General features: G+C 42.6%; 1 protein-coding gene across 1 annotated transcript; it reads left to right on the top strand.

The window, feature by feature from the left end:
- The first annotated feature begins 1,614 nt into the window (after nt 1–1,614).
- Nucleotides 1,615–17,350, top strand: SINHCAF (SIN3-HDAC complex associated factor). Its single transcript, XM_073649338.1, has 6 exons — nt 1,615–1,739; nt 9,316–9,474; nt 12,723–12,822; nt 13,794–13,914; nt 14,094–14,247; nt 15,344–17,350. Exons 2-6 carry the CDS (start codon nt 9,347–9,349, stop codon nt 15,459–15,461), a joined length of 621 nt encoding a protein of 206 aa, XP_073505439.1. The 5' UTR covers nt 1,615–1,739; nt 9,316–9,346; the 3' UTR covers nt 15,462–17,350.
- The last annotated feature ends 1,660 nt before the right edge of the window (nt 17,351–19,010 follow it).

The raw sequence follows: 19,010 nt of genomic DNA on the forward strand, positions 1-19,010 counted from the left end.
CTCTTTAGGAAATGCTTGAAGAAACAGAAAACTCCTCTAAAAACTCCACAAAGGCTATGTGCACACACATGATGTCTTAAGACTTTCACAAAGTCACTTCAGGAAAAAGCCAGCTGCTTTTCTTGATGCAATAACGGGCGATCAAAACATCGTATCTACCCCAATATGGTATAAATAAAAAAAAAAGTCAGCTTGGTGCACAGAAAATAAGCCCTCACCCGGCCCCAGATCCCGAAAAATGGAGACGCTACCGGTCTCGGAAAATAGCGACTTTTCTTTTACAAACTTTTGATTTTTTTTCTCACCACTTAAATAAAAAAGAACCTATACATGTTTGGTGTCTGCGAACTCGTAATGACCTGGAGAATCATAATGTCAGGTCAGTTTTAGCATTTCATGCACGTGGTAAATAAAAAATTTTAAAAATTGTGGAATTGCGTATTTTTTTGCAATTGGAATTTTTTTTTCCAGTTTTCAGGTACACTATATGGTAAAATCAATGGTGTCGTTCAAAAGTGCAACAAAACAAGCCCTCACGCGGTCATATTGATGGGGGGGGGGAAAAAAAAAAAAAAAAAAAAAGTTATGGCTCCGGGAAGAAAGGGGAGAAAAAAAACAAAAGCGCAAAAACACAAGATGGCCCCGGGGTGAAGGGGGTTAAGGAACGTAAGTTTGGAAATGGAAAATTTTTCAGATACTTTTATAGTTAAAGGCAAAACGTATTGTACGTAAAGTACAATGCGTCACAAAAAAAAAAAAATTGCAGGGTTTTTAGAGGAGTTCTCACAACTTATTACCACATAAGTGACATGGGTCAGATTTGAGAAAAAAAAATGGCTTTCTGATAGGAAAGTCGTAACAGACGATGGGTATAGAAGGGTATCGTAAAGTACAAAGCGTCACAAAAAAGAAAAAAAACAGGATTTTTTAGAGGTGATTGGTATAGGAGTGTATCGTAAAGTACAAAGCGTCACAGAGAAAAAAAAAAAAAAAAAAATCGCAGGATTTTTAGAGCCGTTATTACCACATAAAGTGACACGGGTCAGATTTGAAAAAATAAAATTGCTTTCTGACAGTAAAGTCATAACACATGATTGGTATAGGAGGGTATCGTAAAGTACAAAGCATCACAGAAAAAAAAATCTCAGGATTTTTAGAGGCGTTCTAACGAGTTTTTACCACATAAAGTGACATGGGTCAGATTTGAGGAAAAAAAAATGGCTGACAGTAAAGTCATGAGACGATTGGTATAGGAGTGTATCGTAAAGTACAAAGCGTCACAAAAAAAAAATTACAGGGTTTTTAGAGGAGTTCTCACCAGTTTTTACCACATAAAGTGACATAGGTCAGATTTGGGGGAAAAAAATAGCTTTCTGATAGGAAAGTCATAACAGACGATTGGTATAGGATTGTATTGGCCTGTCAACCATTGTTTCGAGCAGTCCTGGTCCTGGACCAACCACCGCTTTTGTTATGAAGCCGCCGTCCCCTCCTCCTGACGGATGTGACAATTCCTCCTCACACGTTTTCCCGCCCAGACCCTCTCCCATAAAAGGACAATAGATAAAGCGGGAAGAGTGACGTCACCGCCCTCATGCAAATGAGCTTGATTGAAGAGTAGCTGAGCGTGGGAACGGCGCAGGCGCAGTAGACGCTGGGAATCATTTCGCTTCATTTTTTTTTTTTTTTTGCAACCAGTTTGTGACCCGGGACGCTGCAAAAGATACGACAAAGTTCTAGTAAGTGCACGATAGACGGTGTGCGTGGTGTCTGTCGCGATATATCGCGCGGCAGTAGCTGTGCACGCTCTGGGCTCCTTGTGCATCGTGTTTCTCCTGTGTTGTCACTTGTAATGGTCGCATATAACCTGGGCAGAAGTCTCTTAAAAGTCTCTAGGGGGGTGGGAGTGGAGGGATGGAGGTGCACGCTGCAGTGTCGGTGCCATGTGTCAGCGCTGCACGCTGCTTCCTCCATTGTTCACCTCATGGAGGTGCAGATGGCGCAGAATGTAGTGATGCACGGGCTGATTGCATTGACACTGAGTTAGGAAGCATGCAATGCAACACATGTCACCCAGTGCAAAAAGTGCATTAATCTAAAAGTATGTACACCCCTTTTTATAGTCGGGGTGCAGTGTTTAGTATTGGGAAGGGGGTGTCCTTACAGTTCTGCAGGGATTTAGGGTTGGGGGGTGGGGAGCCCTGTGGGTGGTCAGGCTGTTGCACGTAGGCAAAACAAAGGCATGCACAGAGCCCACCATGTCATCCATGCCATGTATTGCATCCCCCCCTATCCCACCAGAGATGTGTCCATGTGCTGTGTCAATGAAGCAGCAGACCTGGAGCTGGGGGCACTGGAATCCAGGTCTGCATCCCTGGGAAACTTCATCAAATCCCAATTTAAAGGAAATCCCAATTTAAAGGGACGTGCGTCGGTGATTGATTACACACACACCCCCCCCATGCAAAACTGTTATGGTGCTCATCGGTAAGGACTCTCCTACTTGAATATCACCCCCCCCCCATGCAAAACTGTTATGGTGCTCATCGGTAAGGACTCTCCTACTTGAATATCACCCCCCCCCCCCCCATGCAAAACTGTTATGGTGCTCATCGGTAAGGACTCTCCTACTTGAATATCACCCCCCCCCCCCCCCATGCAAAACTGTTATGGTGCTCATCGGTAAGGACTCTCCTACTTGAATATCACCCCCCCCCCATGCAAAACTGTTATGGTGCTCATCGGTAAGGACTCTCCTACTTGAATATCACCCCCCCCCCCATGCAAAACTGTTATGGTGCTCATCGGTAAGGACTCTCCTACTTGAATATCACCCCCCCCCCCCCATGCAAAACTGTTATGGTGCTCATCGGTAAGGACTCTCCTACTTGAATATCACCCCCCCCATGCAAAACTGTTATGGTGCTCATCGGTAAGGACTCTCCTACTTGAATATCACCCCCCCCCCCCCCAATGCAAAACTGTTATGGTGCTCATCGGTAAGGACTCTCCTACTTGAATATCACCCCCCCATGCAAAACTGTTATGGTGCTCATCGGTAAGGACTCTCCTACTTGAATATCACCCCCCCCCCCCCCAATGCAAAACTGTTATGGTGCTCATCGGTAAGGACTCTCCTACTTGAATATCACCCCCCCCATGCAAAACTGTTATGGTGCTCATCGGTAAGGACTCTCCTACTTGAATATCACCCCCCCCCCCCATGCAAAACTGTTATGGTGCTCATCGGTAAGGACTCTCCTACTTGAATATCACCCCCCCATGCAAAACTGTTATGGTGCTCATCGTAAGGACTCTCCTACTTGAATATCACCCCCCCCCCCCCAATGCAAAACTGTTATGGTGCTCATCGGTAAGGACTCTCCTACTTGAATATCACCCCCCCCCCAATGCAAAACTGTTATGGTGCTCATCGGTAAGGACTCTCCTACTTGAATATCACCCCCCCCCAATGCAAAACTGTTATGGTGCTCATCGGTAAGGACTCTCCTACTTGAATATCACCCCCCCCCCCCCCATGCAAAACTGTTATGGTGCTCATCGGTAAGGACTCTCCTACTTGAATATCGACCCTTCGAGGGGAAAAAAAAAAAAATTTGCAAAATGCTTCCATAGAAGTAATCGTTCTCAGCAGCGCGTCGCCCAGTGTAAACAGGCTGATAATGCGATGCCACCTGGGGCGGGCAAAATGACGGCATTCGCGATCACTCCGTTAATACGTAGAAAGTTCATCAAAAGCTTGGATAGCACCGCTGTGTTCACACACGTTGTGTATTTTGCAGCAGATTTCTATGCAAATTTTCAGCTGCGTCTTGCAGTACCAGCAAAGTGTATGAGAAACCGGAATATTGCTTTTTTTGTTTGCTGCGTATTCTCTGCCTTGCTGGCGTAGTTGGAAAATAGATCGTCGCTTCTTTCAGCGTTTCTGCAGCAGAAAAAGCAGCTGCGTATTTTTCACCCATAGAAAGTAATGGGTGGTCAAAAATCTGCGCGTTTTTTACGCAGCTGTTTTCCTGACAGATAAATGTTAGCAGATTTGCAGCAGAAAAACACGTGTGAACATAGCCTAAGGCTTTGTTCACATGTTGCATTTTTGCAGTATCTTTTTTTTTTTTTTTTCTTCCTACGAGAGATCAGAAATTGCATGCGCACTGTTTTTTTTTTTTTTTCCTTCTGACTAAATTGGGAAACCTGCAGCTTGTCAATATCTTTCAGTGTTTTTTTTGCAGCATTTTATTTCACCATAGAAAGCATTGAGTGCAAAAAATGATACCAATAATGTAGACAAACGACCTATAATCTGCACCAAAAGTTTTGTTTTTTTTTTTTTTTTTGTAAGCGGTTTCTTTACTGTCAAGAAAACAGGTTTTGTCTGTTTTTAAAAAAAAAAAAAAAAAAAAAAACGCAATGTGTGAACATAGCCTCATAGCCTTAAGCTACAGAGGTGTCAGGGTCTTTTTTGTTTTTGGAAAATGACTGGTGGAGTAGCCGCATGTCATTTCCTAAAGGGGCTGTCCAGTTAAAACAAGTTATCTGCAGGTAAGATGGGTACTATGTGATTATTGGTAGGAAGGGGGTGGGGAGCTCAACGCGGTAGATCAGGGAACTTTTTATCTCCTTTACAAGATGGTACGGTAGGTTGGACACCTGGTCACCTCTCCATTTATTACTTGTAGGGCTGCCAAAAAAAAAGGTGCAACGCTTGGTAGCCCCATAGAGAATGGGTGGGACTGCGGTTGGGTATGTGCACTGCCCCTCCATGACAGAAATAAAAGCACCCCGTTCTGCAGGACACCCTCTGATCAACAAGTTATCACCTATCCTAATTGTTCGACCCCTGTTAGACAGATTTCTCCTGGAATCTGCTTCAAATTTTAACACCTCAATTCAAATGAAGTCCTGCTGAAAAAAAAAAACTCCAATGTTATGTTCACGCAGATTGATTTTTTTTTTTTTTTTTTTTTAAGCGGATCTGCTTCAAAATCCATTTAAGGCTATGTGCCCACGATGCAGAAATGAAGCATATTTTTTCCGCTTCTCCCTGGCAGGAAATACGCATGCTGTTTTTACATGGGTTTTTCCCGCCAGGTAGAAGCGTTTGTGAAGCGTCTTTGCATGCGGGTTATCAAGCGCTTTTCCAAGCGATTTTTAGCATCACTTGGAAAAGTGCTTGACAACTTGTTCACACTATATAAATCCATGCAACCGGCATGGATTTATAGTAGTGTGACCAAGCTAGTTAAAAAAAATAAAATAAAAAAAAGGATAAAATGGTAAAAAAAAAAAAAATTATACTGTCCTTCCGGTGTCCTCCCGGTGTTCTCTCTGCCGCATCCGGTGTGTTGGGTGGCTCGCGGTGGTGTGAAGGACCTGCGGTGACGTCATTGAGCCATGTGATGGGTCACATGACTCAGTGACGTCATGGCAGGTCCTTCACAACAGCGGGAGCATTGCAATAGACCGGACGGAGCAGACAAAACATCGGGAGGACATCAGAAGGTGAGTATAAACTTTATTTTTTATTTCAAATTCTTTTTTTTTTTTTACAGTTTCTATGGTACCCAGGTCTGGATGAGTCTCCTCTCCTCCAGACTTGGGTACCATCCGCACATAGAAACGCATAATATCCGTGTGTACAAATGTACTGACACGGATATTATGCGTTTCAATGCAAGTCAATGGCGGCGATTACGCTGCGTGTTTGCAAAATTAATGGACATGCTGCTTATTTTTGAGCGCAGCGTAAACGCAGCATGGGCATTGAAATTGCGGCTTGTCATTGGGGACCATGGGGGAAGGTTTACCAAGCGTTTACGCTGCGGAAATTCCGCAGCATATACGCTTGTAAAACGCTACGTGGGCACATACCCTAAAACTGCGTAAACCTTCCTCAACTCCTCGTAAAAAAATAAATAAATTATAATATTTTTTTTTTTTTTTAGTTAAACCAACCCTCTATTAAAGTGACTTTGTGCAGCATTTTAAAAAGTTGTGGGGTAAAATGCTGTGGAGCTGCGTTTATTTCAAACTCTCATGAATGAGAGACATGAGGGGGGTCGGGGATGCTTTAGAAAAGTGCGTAACTTTTCTAAATATATCTTACAAAAAAAGAGAAAAACACGCAAAAACAAATGATTTCTCGCCTATTGGCTACTCGGTTTAGTCTAGTCACGCAAGTATACTATGTACGTTATCTTTATTTTATAGGAGATTTTTATATAGTTTATTTTGGATCCCATGGGTGCCAGATTATTGGAAGTACTAGATTAACCTCTCTCTGAAACATTGATGTCCTAATATTTCATTTTTTTCTTTCTTTCATTGTTTTACTTTTAATAGAAAATAATATTTTTAAATAAATTTTAAAAAATTTGCTTTAGGTCAAAAAAAAAAATGGCCCAATTGAACCACCAGTTTGCTGCTTCTTAAAGAGGCATACATAGAGGGTAATGCTATGTCGGCATGAAGATCAGTGCCACCTTACATCTAACGATCGTCATGGGGTCACATTGTGATGCCAACATGGCTATCACAAAATAAAACCGGGCCTGTTGGAGTTTTGTCTGTTGGTTGATCGATCACATCTGGCCTGAGCTGAGAAGGTCCTCTGTGTCCTCCTGTGTGGTGTCGGATGCATTGCTCAGATTCCTGTAGTAATGGCGCAGCGGCTGGTACCTTGTTATAAGACAACATCCTTGCTGGCTGATCTTTAGGTTTCGTTTTTGTTTTTTTTTCTGTGGTCGGATTGATAGTGGTCACATGTGGAAGCGGTCAGGTCATGACATCTGTGGTTATGTTAGTCACATCTTATGTGTCAGTGGTCTTAGCGATGACCCAAACCACACACATCACTTATCCTGCTCAGCTGATTCACAGCCTATTCTCAGCGTCAGGAGGCTGACAAGAGCACCACATTTAAGCGGTGGCCGTAGTCTTATTGGCCTCGAAACATATGAGGGAGATGACGAGTTCACAGCTGCTAACCACACGTAAACTTTACTCAAATCATTCCAAAAAATTGTTTCTATTCCAGAAACGTCTTTTACTTGGGTTTTTCTTTTTTAGAACTTGGATCTGTGTTTAAATAAAACAGTAATAATAATCCTTGATGGACTAATTGCTTTTCCACTAAATCAGCATTTATGGTCAAGGAATAAAAGAAATGGTCGTCCACAACCAAAGATTATCCTTTATTCATCAACATCAGATCAGTGGAGACCTGCTGACTGGGCTGTGGAGTCGGTAAGCCAAACCTCCGACTTCGACTCCTTAATTTCCATGACATCGACCCCACAACTCCGACTCCCTCATACACGGCTCATGTTTAAGTGATAAAATTACTGTAGCACAGATTCATCTCAGCTAAAAGTCTAGACCCTTAGATCAGGAATAGGACAGACATTTATAGGACATTTCATAACTTTCCCAAATTCTTATGAAATGATATTCCCCACAAACTGCATTGAACTACTGTACCCAATTTATTATATATATTAGGAGTCGGAGTTGGTCCATTTTATACCGACTCCACCAAAATGGGCTCCGACTCGACAGCCCTGCCCGCTGATGCCTGTAATACAGAGCAGGGACACCACAGCACCTACATGATTTAGTGTCTGTTCCTGAGTATAGAAACTCGACTATTATTGATGCAAATGGGAGGTGATCCTTAGAACCTGATAACGTGTGTAGTCCCTCAACGATCCGCTATTGATGACTAAAAATAATCTTACTTAGTCCTAGACAACCCCATAATTATCTGATTCTTGGTTGATCCGATGTAGAAGAAAGGGCTAATATCTTCCTGGTGGTCTGTGTAGCAATAATGGGATAACTCCCTGGTGTCCGATATTGATATAATGTAGTTTGTTGGAATAATGAGGTAGATGGGTCCTCTTTAAAATTTGGGCTCTTACCGGGTCAAAAGTGGCAATTTTTTACTCTTTATTTCTGCTGAGTAATAAGAAGAAAAAAAAAAAATGTTATTACGGTGAATCGGACATTCCGTTTCCAGAGATTTGGGCCCTCTAATTTAGTGCAAATTATGTTTATATACAAGGTAATTATGCAGGGAAGCCTAAAGACACACTCCAGAGGACCCTATGAGCAATGTTCGATGGTACAGACCAGAAAAATAAAAAAAAAAATTCTGTATACTCAGAGAAGCAGCAACAATAAAGGAAAAAAATGGATACTTTTGACCGGGTGACAGGTCCTCTTTAAAGGGAATCTGTCGGCAAGAGCAAAACTCCAGCGAAATCCAGATTTTTCTTAATATGTAAATGAGCTGCTAAGATCTATGGGCCGTGCGTAGATCTTCCTGAGACTCTGCCTCCAGAGCTTATTTTAATCGAAAGGGGTGTTGCCAGTATGAGACATGTAATGACTGACAGTCCGCTCTCATTTATGTCTCACTGGTAATGTGAGGCAGATTCTCTGGTAGATCTATGTCTGTCCCATATACCCCCCCCCCTTTTTTTTAGCAGCTCATTTACATATTTGTATTTCTCTGGAATAAGACATTAGATCGCAGATATCAAGGTCTCATTTTATTCAACTTCCTATAATCTAAATGTCCGTATAGACTTAGCAGAGTTGATCCTACTCACAGATTCTCTTTTGGGGCCATTGCCAAATCTGTCATCCATGGCTACAAGGTTTTGTATCTTTCTTTATAAATCACGGGTCCATATATACGGTACTGGAGGTTCTTACACACATTTCTCATCTGTGATCTTCAATTAACGCCATTAACTCGAAAACGAAGGAGCCCTCCAGGCTCAGGAGCTCATCCAGTCTTACTTTTTCTCTGATCCGGGGCTTTGATCTCCTCCTATGATGCCATATGGAGCTTTTGTGGTTTATGATTTATTATATATCTATTGAGGAACCTGAAGACCACACGATATTAAACTCCTCCTATACCTGGTGGTCTGTAAATGACTGTATCCCTGGAGTATATATCTCTTCAAAAAGTTACTTTAGAACTACCATTTATCAGCTATATTGGTTTTCATCAGGTTGTGTGTCCTGCCCTTCCCTCCCTTAGTTCTTACTGGCAATTAAGGCCACATTCACAAGTCCAGTATTTTACATCAGTGTTTGTTAGCCAAAGCCAGGAGCGGGCAAAAAACGCAACGTTTCTATTTTATTTTTCCTCTGATTGTTCCACGCCTCCTGGCCTTGGCTTACAAATACTGAACGTGTGAACGTGGCCTAAGGGATCACTGCCATGTATGCCTTAGATTCCTCAGTTCAGTTTAAATTAACCCTTTTCTTTCTTTCTCTTTTTAGCGTGTCCCAATCCAGGAGAGAAGAAAAAAAAATGATTGGGTTTTACAAACCAAAGACGTACAGAAGCTCCAGGGGCTGCTGCATCTGCAAAGTCAAATCCTCCAGCAGTCGATTTACGGACAGCAAGCGCTATGAGGGCGATTTCCAGAATTGTTTCGGGTAAGGACATCGCCTTGCTGGTTTGTATGTTTGGTGTGGTGGTGCTTGACTAAATGTGGCTTTGTCAGCCAGTGTGGGTGCATGCTGAGTGTTGTAGGTCAATAACAGCTTCATAAATGGGTATCGTCAGATAGTGCTTGTAATTACAATATATTGGTTATCAAAATTTTCAGCTGTTCTGTAAGTGGCTTTTTTTTTTTTTTTCTTGCGCATACATATTTACCGTATTTTGCGGATCATAAGACGCACCCCAAATTTTGAGGAGGAAAATAATTTAAAAAAATTATTTTTTTTTATATATAAATCGGTGCGTATTATTATAATCAGCTTACCTGAGGAAGGGGAGCGGCTTTGGTAGAGCGGGGTCCCAAGGTGGCCGCTGGCTGAGGCCGGAGATGCTGCGGGGTCAGGAGGAGGGGGGGTTCGGAGGCGGCTGCAGGCCTTATGCTGTCTGCCAAGTTCGTCCAGTGGTGCAGGGGCTCAACATCTTGTTAGCTGGAGCGCCGCACCTTCCATGCTGTCCTATGCGATGGACTGTGGGAAAATGGCATGCTCAGATTGAGATCTCTGCACCAAGATCTTGACCCGCTCCACCGCAGCCGGTAAGGTGATTTAGCTTTTTAAGACGCACCCTTATTTCCCCCCAAATCTGGGGGCGGGGGGTTTGTCTTATAAAGCTAAAAATACAGTATATGTTATGCACTTGCTCTCTCTGTTGCCTTAGGGCGGTTTCACACGTCTGTATATTTCAGGTATCGGAGATATCAGTGTGTGCCACATCAGGATCACACGTACCGGCGTTTGGGAATCAGTGTACAGTTATCGCTGTTCCCTAGCGCCGGGTGCTGAATGCTGCCCTCATCATTGTTCCTTGCTGACGCTATGATCAGCAAGAGACAGTGTTGGGAGTAGTAGTGTATGCTCCGGCAGTGTCACTGTGTTTAAAAGAAAAAAAAAAATCAATCCTTAAACTCACCTGTCCGGAGAGATCCCATGCTGTAATCCGCTGGCGCTGGGGAGAATGACTCGCTCCAGCGAGCAGATTTGGGACTGGTGTTCCGTCGCTCAGTGCAGGGCACCGCTTGCTGGAGCGGCTCATGCTCCTCGGCGTCAGCGGTCAGAGGATTAGGGTATGCGTCCACAATGCAGATTTGATGCAGAGCGTTTTTGCCTCTCCCTGGCAGATAAAACACATGCAGATATATACATGTGTTTTTCCAAGCGATTTTGAGCATCACTTGGAAAAGTGCTTGACAGGTTGGTCACACAATATAAACCCATGAAACTGGCATGGATTTATATTGTGTGACCAACTTAGATGCTTTAAATGCTGCATCTATAGTGTAAAAAAAAGTAAAATAAGTAAAACCTGTATACTCACCTCTCCGGTCTCCTCCCGGTGGCGATCCTCTCTCCTCGGCATCCCGCGGTGTACTGGCAGGATCTGCGGTGACGTCATTTAGTCAGCTGATGGTCGCGTGGCCATCACCTGACCTCTGACATCAGCGGTTCCGTGACCATCAGCTGATTAAATGACGTCACCGCAGGTCCTGCCAGTACACCGCGGGATGCCGAGGAGAGAGGATCGCCACCGCCGGGAGGAGACTGGAGAGGTGTGTACAGGTTTTTTTTTTTTTGTTTTAACTTTTTAATTTGTTTTTTTTTCACCGCGTGGTAGCCGGGATGAAGAGGAGTTGTAGTCTCCTCTTCATCCTGGGTACCACACGCACCGCAATTACGCCGCAAATTTGCAGCCATTGAATTTAATTGAAACGCAGCAAATCCACATATACCTGCAGGTTTGCTGCGTTTCAATGTTCCTCAATGGCTGCGAATTTGCGGCGTAATTGCGGTAGAAATGGTCATGTGTGTTTTGCAACGCAATGCGAATTCGGCGCCCTAATTAGCGCATCATGTGCACAGCACATCCGAATTCACATTGCTTTGCATGGCAGATGGTTTTACAAGCCTTTTCGCAGCCGTAAAAACGCCACGTAGGCCTATAGCCTTACTGCGGGGGACATCTCCAGACAGGTGAGTATAAGGATTTTATTATTTTTACACAGGGACACTGCGGGAGCAGACACTACTACTCCCAACATTGTCTCTTTGCTGATCACAGCGCGAGCAAGGAACAATGATGAGGGCAGCGTTCAGCACCCGGCGCTTGGGAACAGCGCTAACTGTACACTGATTCCCAAACTCCGGTACGTGATACACGGATGTCATCCATGTGTGTTCAGCACGAGACATTTTGCGGACCGTGCATCCTGAAATAAACGGACGTGTCAACGTGTCGAACACACGGTCTGTGGAAACACATTGACGTGTGTAGTCTCATTAATTTGAATAGGTCTTCGTGTGTCAGTGTCTCCGGTACGTGTGGAAACTGTCACAATACATACCGGACACACCTGACATGTGAAAGAGCCCTTAGAGTAGACCGACCACCACTGCTAGATAGCAGAACAATTAAAGGGTATATCTGGGACTTTCTGAAAAACACAATGTACCTAAGCACTATCAAGCAGGTAGTTGCTACCTACCTGTTGTGCACAGAGCAGTCTGTGACCGCTCCTGCCGGCATACTCTGCTGCCTCTGCTGACGTCGTGTCGTCAGAGTGGCGACTTCTTTTCCGCCCTGCATCGTCGATGGGGTGGGATGTTCGACCTCATTATGATTGGCAACTGGCTCCCCCAATTAGGTAGCAGGAATCCATCTGTCAATCAGAATGACATTTGATGTTCCGCCCTAGCGGAAAAGAATCTGCTTCTATGTTGACATGAAATCAGCAGAGGCAGCAGAATCGCCGGCAGGAGCCATCTGTGACCGCTCTCTGCCTGGGAGGCACAGCGCTGGGCACAACCGGTAGGCAGCAACTTCATGCCTGTTTAGTGTTTTGGCAAATTTTTGTTTTTTTTTCAGAAAGTCCCGGATATACCCTTTTAAGCTTGTAGGCATTGCTTTCAAGCTGGCCAGGATTGCTGGTATGCATCGTTACCTCCTAAACCAGGCCAGCTTCAGAGCACTACTTCACAGCAGCAGTGGTCTGTCTCCTAGGCAATGAGCTGAAAAGAGAACAAAGTCTTAATATTTCAAGAACAGGTGGCAATTTAAATTCTAAATTGCAAAAGTGCTTGTTTTTACAAGTACGATCGACTTTTTTTTTTTTTTTTCTTTTCTAAAGGTTTTCTGTATATTGCTTTAACCTAACAGGTTTTTTTGTTTTCCCTTTTTGCTTTTATAGACTTCGTGAAATGCGTACCGGTGATATCTGCAATGCTTGTGTCCTTTTGGTAAAGAGATGGAAGAAACTTCCCTCTGGTTCCAAGAAAAACTGGAATCATGTATGTGTTGCCTTCTCAGCTTTTTTTTTTTTTTTTTCTTCAGCACTAGCCACCACTAGGGGGAGCTAGATGCATATGCGGATATATTTCACCACTCCTGACATGTCTGTTTCACTAAACCCTAATATTCCCCATAAGATTCTGGAACATCTTTTCTTTTAATTCTGTGTTTCTTCTTTGATATTTCTCTTTCAAATCTATGAATAAATTGACAATTTGGGGTCATGCGGTCTCTAACTTTCCAACTAAGGCCGGCGTCACACTACTGTATATTACGGCCTAGTGCTATGTGATAAAACATTTGGACAAAAGCACTTGGACCAGTGTTATTCTATGGGGCAGCTCAGATCAGCGATTTTTCTAATGCCAATTCGGCATGAGAGAACAATCACGGCATGCTGCGATTTGTAGCGAGACTCTATTCACTCACACCCATACGAATCTATGGGTGCATGTGAAACATCGCTGCACTCGGATGTCAGCCCAGTGCAGTCCGATATACACCGAGTCAGGCCATGGAGGAGATGATGAAATTTACTTTCTCTGTCTTCCTCCGTAGCTGTGCTGCGATCCTTTTCATGTAAGAGGATCGGAGCTCAGTATCATGAGTCATCTCCCTCTCGCAGCTGAGCTGGAGCCCGGTTTCATTAGTATATAGCATCGGATGCTATACGCTGGTGTGATTCCAGCCTAATGCTGACACACACCATTTTTGACAAGAAGTATGGTGACACTCATTTTGTAATTTATTCATGCATACATTTCCAGGAGGAATAACAGAGGAACATGTTTCATTTCTGTAAATATTTCATGTTTTTAAGGTATGACACTTTGGGCTGTGGCTCTTACTTTTGGGTGGGGTTGTACATAGAAAGAAATTGACCTCTTTTTAAAGTAGGGTAGGTTAGTATGAATTGTACGTGCATTACAGTCCATGTGACCACACTTTGCTTCTCTTCTTTTTTTGGCAGGTTGTAGATGCCCGTGGCGGGCCAAACCTGAAAGCTCTGCGGATCAGGCCTAAACGGATCCGATCTCTGGCTGCTCAGAGGATGAAGAATAGAAAGGTCTTAAAGATGAAGAAAAGCCTTTGTAAGATTTTGAATTTGTAAAGTGATGCTTTCTGGCATGTTGCAATCTGCATTTAGACTCACTAGATGGCGCTGCAATTTTTTTATTTTTTTTGGGGGGGGGGGGTAGAGTGGTATTGCAGTATAATTCTTACTAAACTTTTGCAGTCTGACCTATCTCCCCTTATTTTTAACTTGCAGATTCTGGGGCGCACAGCACTGCTTCTAGTACGTCACCCACACACTCATCCTCCTCCTGTAGCAATCACTCCGACACAGAAACTGACACAGAATTCCACACCGCTTCCAGCAGGAACTCTACGTTCTCCTTCCTGGATCCAACATACTGGAAAAGGTAATTGGCTTGTATTCTTACACTACCATGCTCCTGCCGATCATTAATCGTTGCCGTCCGGCTTCTAAGCTGCAGCTTAACAGCCATGTTTTATATGATCTCTGAGAACAGCGCCAAACTTGCTCACTGGCTGTATGTAGTATTGCAGCATCACCCTGTTCACATCAATGAAGCTGAGCTGCAATACATAAATAATAATAATAATAATCTTTTTTTACCAATTTTTTTCACCAATACAACCTTTGCATTGGTGGGGCATGGTCTTTGTTGTCTTGGTCTTTTTGGTTTTTTTTGGACAACACATGAATAATAGGCTTGCAGCTAGTGATGAGCGAGCATGTTCTGTTAACCCTTTCGGCGAGCATGCTCGGACGCTCGCACAGTATCTTCAGTTTGCTCTGGTGTTATGTTTGAGTCACTCCGTGCTCATGATTTGCGACGGTTTGACAGCTTTAATACATGTGAGGAATACCTGTTTCTTAGGCATTCCTCACATGTATTAAAGCTGTCAAACCGTCGCAAATCATGAGCACGGAGTGACTCAAACATAACACCAGAGCAAACTGAAGATACTGTGCGAGCGTCCGTTTGACAGCTTTAATACATGTGAGGAATGGCTGTTTCTTAGGCATTCCTCACATGTATTAAAGCTGTCAAACAGTCGCAAATCATGAGCACGAAGTGACTCAAACATAACACCAGAGCACACTGAAGATACTTGGAAAACACCCGAGCATGCTCGTAAATCTCGAGTAACAAGCATACTCGCTCATCACTACTTGCAGCCAGTATGAGCAACGCTTGGTTAGTGAAGTGTCCCCTCTGGAGCCTACTTTTGTGACTTACTAGATCTAAGTGGTAAATTTTATACCACTTAGATCTAGTAAGTCACAAAAGTAGGCTCCAGAGGGGACAGCTCACTAACCAAGCGTTGCTCATACTGGCTGCAAGTAGTGATGAGCGAGCATGCTCGTTACTCGAGATTTACGAGCATGTTCTTCTTTTTTTTTTTTTCTCTTCTATTTTATTATTTTTTGCATTATTATGTGTAAATTAGATTTGTTTTTTTACTTTAAGATTTTTTTCCCCATGTTAGGCAAAAAGTTTGCTGTGGGATAATCTACAAAGGCCGTTACGGTGAAATAATCATTGACGCCCAACAATACAAACCGTGCTGCAGTAATAAGAAAACAGAGGAAAGCGAGAAAAGATGAGGAGGTTGTCGCGGCGTGTTACACTACCTATTCAGGGGCAGGGTCTAAACTGTTAATGCACCACTTTATTTTGTTATATTGTATTATGCAGGTTTTGTGTTTGTAGATACAAAATTTATTTAAGACGTTTATGATGTATGTTTGAGGCCATTCCCCTGTTCTTATGTTATTTTTATATAATGGTTTGCCAGTTGCTGCAGATTAAAGTACTGAAGGGACGATGCCTTCCAAATCTGTACAATCCCCCAATTCATGTTCGAATTGGAATCTATGTATAGAGAGCGGTAGTATTTCTATATGTATATTATTATTATTATTTTTTTTTTTTTGCATTTCTTAATACACAGGTTTGGGTTATTTTATGCTACTTTCTAATATTTACCACTTTTATTATATATAATTTTTTTTTTTTTTTTTATATACTAAATGGACTGTGATGCAAACCCCCGAACTGGATGACGTGTATAGAAACCGTCAACACTTATAGCTTGTACTGGGATCCCACTGAAGTTTGCGGAGTAACTTTTGGTGAGGACCCGTTCTTAAACAGAACTACTCAGGACGACATTGGACCGTGCCTTTTCCTTGTTGCCTTAAACTGGCTATGCATTCCTATTTATTTTTTTTTCCCCACTACCCTGTATGGATGAGACGTTTGTACAGGCAAAGTCTGGATTGTGGAAATTTAGATCACACCACAGTCTTCCCCCAAATGTGTGTTATATATATTATATATTAAAAATTTCCCTCCACCCCAATATAAACAATAAAAATATTTTAATCTCTTTAAAAAACTATGTAGAGATTTAAAATGGATTAAAAAAAAATCTGTGTGAAGTGGTATAAACCCTTTTTTTTTTTTTTTTTTTTTTTTTTTTTTTTTTTTTTTTTTGTGAAAAGTATACATTTTTATTAATTTCAGTATTTTACATAATCCCCATTGACGGAGATTACATGATAAGGAAATGAGTTTGGTATACCTCTAGCAATCATTACTATATGCAATAATTTGGTCTATAAGGCCATTTTCACAGGCAGCGAATTTGGTGTATAGCCAAAAATCTGTTTATTACATGTGACTAGATATTGTTTCTCTAGTGGGGGATATAAACATATCAATTTTTTTTTTTTAAATTTCTTGCAACAAATCTACCGCATGTTAAACCTTCATAGTATTATGGTGTGTGGGGGGTTTTTTTTGTTTGTGTTTTTTTTCATTTTTTACATCAGGAGACAAAACTGCTTTACTGCACTGTTGTGTTTTGAGTTGTTGCCCATAGCAACCTGATTCCTGACCATTCTTTCTTTAAAAAAAAACAACACATTCTGATGGTCGTAATACCGGTCTGTTTGACGTGAACGCTTTCTCACGTACGTACGTTTTTATGATCTAGGTTTAGTCCATTAGCCTTATGGCTATCTGAATAAAAACCATAAACGACCTGTGTATGTATGGAGATTTGATATATGTATATATGCTTTGTTTTCTATTTTACCCCCCCTGATGTTCAGCGGGAGCAATAATATGTTGACCTGCTTCAGGTTAGTAAGCTACATGGTAAAAATGTTATCCTTTTACTGACAGACTTGTATTTTTTAGTCACTTGTAGGCTGTGACTGCGGCCAATATTGTACAGGCCCCTCAATTAAAAAAACAAAACAAACATGGCTGCGTAAAGTGACTTTGATGTCAGGAGTCCATATTACCAGAGAATGAATGTTTTTCTCCATAGGGAAAGACGACTCTGGTATCTGCTTGTCTCCCCTAAGAACTAAAGGATTGGGCATGTTGCATTTAAACATGCCCGATCGTGATCACCTCTGACATGCCATCAGGGTTCATTGGGGTGCGTTCAGACAACTGTATAAATTAGACCGCAATACACGGAGTGGCCAGTGGGTCTCCTGACACGACTGTGACAGCTTCATAGAAGTATATGAAGCTGTCACGCTCTGTCAGGAGACCCACTGGCCACTCCATACATTTTGGTCGATCTCTGTCTGAATACACCCTAATGTTTATGGCCGACTGGACTCCTTCAGACTGATTCTACTTAACCCTTTATCCTCTAATACCTCTAGCAAACTGCATAGTTTTTGGGCAGCTATTGTGAATATGGCGAACTGGAAAATATCTATTGTGATGTGATGCTTTGTGTATTTATAATTATGATACCTGTAGCATTTATTTGGTTTTATATTGTGTGTTTTTTTTATAATATTTGTAATAAAAAGTTTGGTTATTAATTTTGGTGTTATTTGTGGATAGGGGAAAACATGTATGATTATACATTATTGGTGAACTCTGGCTATGGGTTGTCAGGTATTACAGCTCGGCTCTGTTAAAGTAAATACGGCTGAGCTGCAATACCACCACACTTTGTGGACAGCTGAGGCGCTGTCTGTAGTAGAAAGAGGCTCCTATTCAATGGTCAAAAAAAAAAAAAAGGGCCAATTGCCCTTAGCAACTGATGTGCTTTCATTTTTCCAATGGGCTCTGAAAAACTAGATTCCTGTTACTATGGGAAATTCCACCACCCAACATGGGAAAATTAGACTCTCTAGCTTGAGAGAAGAAAGTAATCTGCCCTTATCTTTCAAAAAAAACCTCAAATGGATACCAGATAACATGGCTGACAGCGACGTGCTTAGAAGGGAAACTAAGGGAGCCTATACACTGATTTAAATATAAAATGGTCGATGTCGACCATAACGTACGATCGTCGACTGGTTCAGTGACACAAGCAAATGTTTTCACCGAACATTCGTAACTGGAGATAAGAGATTTTATGCTGAAATTTGTTAGCTAATTTAATTAATCTTTACCGTATTTTTCAGACTAAGACGCACTTTTTTACTCTAATTTTGGACAAAAGTGGGGGGTGCGTCTTATAGTCCGATTGATAGGCACGCATACTGCTCATGGCGTAACTGCCATGCACCCTCACCCTGTGATGAGATGCTGTGCCGGAATAGTCACTGCTCCCCACGCCGGCACTGTGTGGGGGGACCATTCACTCACCTTTAAGAGCGTGCACACTGTATCCGCTACTGCTGCTCTGCGGTCAGTGTGCCTGCTATTAAAGACCATGAATATTTGCTACAATCCACTCCCATGGGTTGTAGTGAATATTCATAGTCTTTAATAGCACACGTGACCGCCGGCCGCAGCAGGAGCCACGCTGCGGATACAGTGTGCATGCTATTAAGGTGAGTGAATGGTCACTGCTCCCCACGCACACAGCCCTGCCGTGGGGAGTAGTGAATATTCCAGCACAGAATCTCACAGGGTGAGGGTGCATGGCAGTAACGCCGTGCGGGGCTCACACAGTGAGATCCCTGTCAGCTGCAGAGCGGGACGCTGCGCTGGAGGAGAGAGGAGATGAGTAGAATTCTTTCTTTTTTTGTGTGCAGTGTGATGGGGATGAGGGGGGCCATACATACCAGGAAGAGGAATAAAGGGGGCCATGCATACCAGGATGAGGATGAGGGCCACGTATAACAGGAAGGAGGGAGCCATATATACCAGGATGGGTGATATCAACAGAA

Source organism: Phyllobates terribilis, unplaced genomic scaffold, assembly GCF_046119375.1.
Source record: "Phyllobates terribilis strain yellow unplaced genomic scaffold, ASM4611937v1 Scaffold_10__3_contigs__length_209671492, whole genome shotgun sequence".
NCBI lineage: Eukaryota > Metazoa > Chordata > Amphibia > Anura > Dendrobatidae > Phyllobates > Phyllobates terribilis.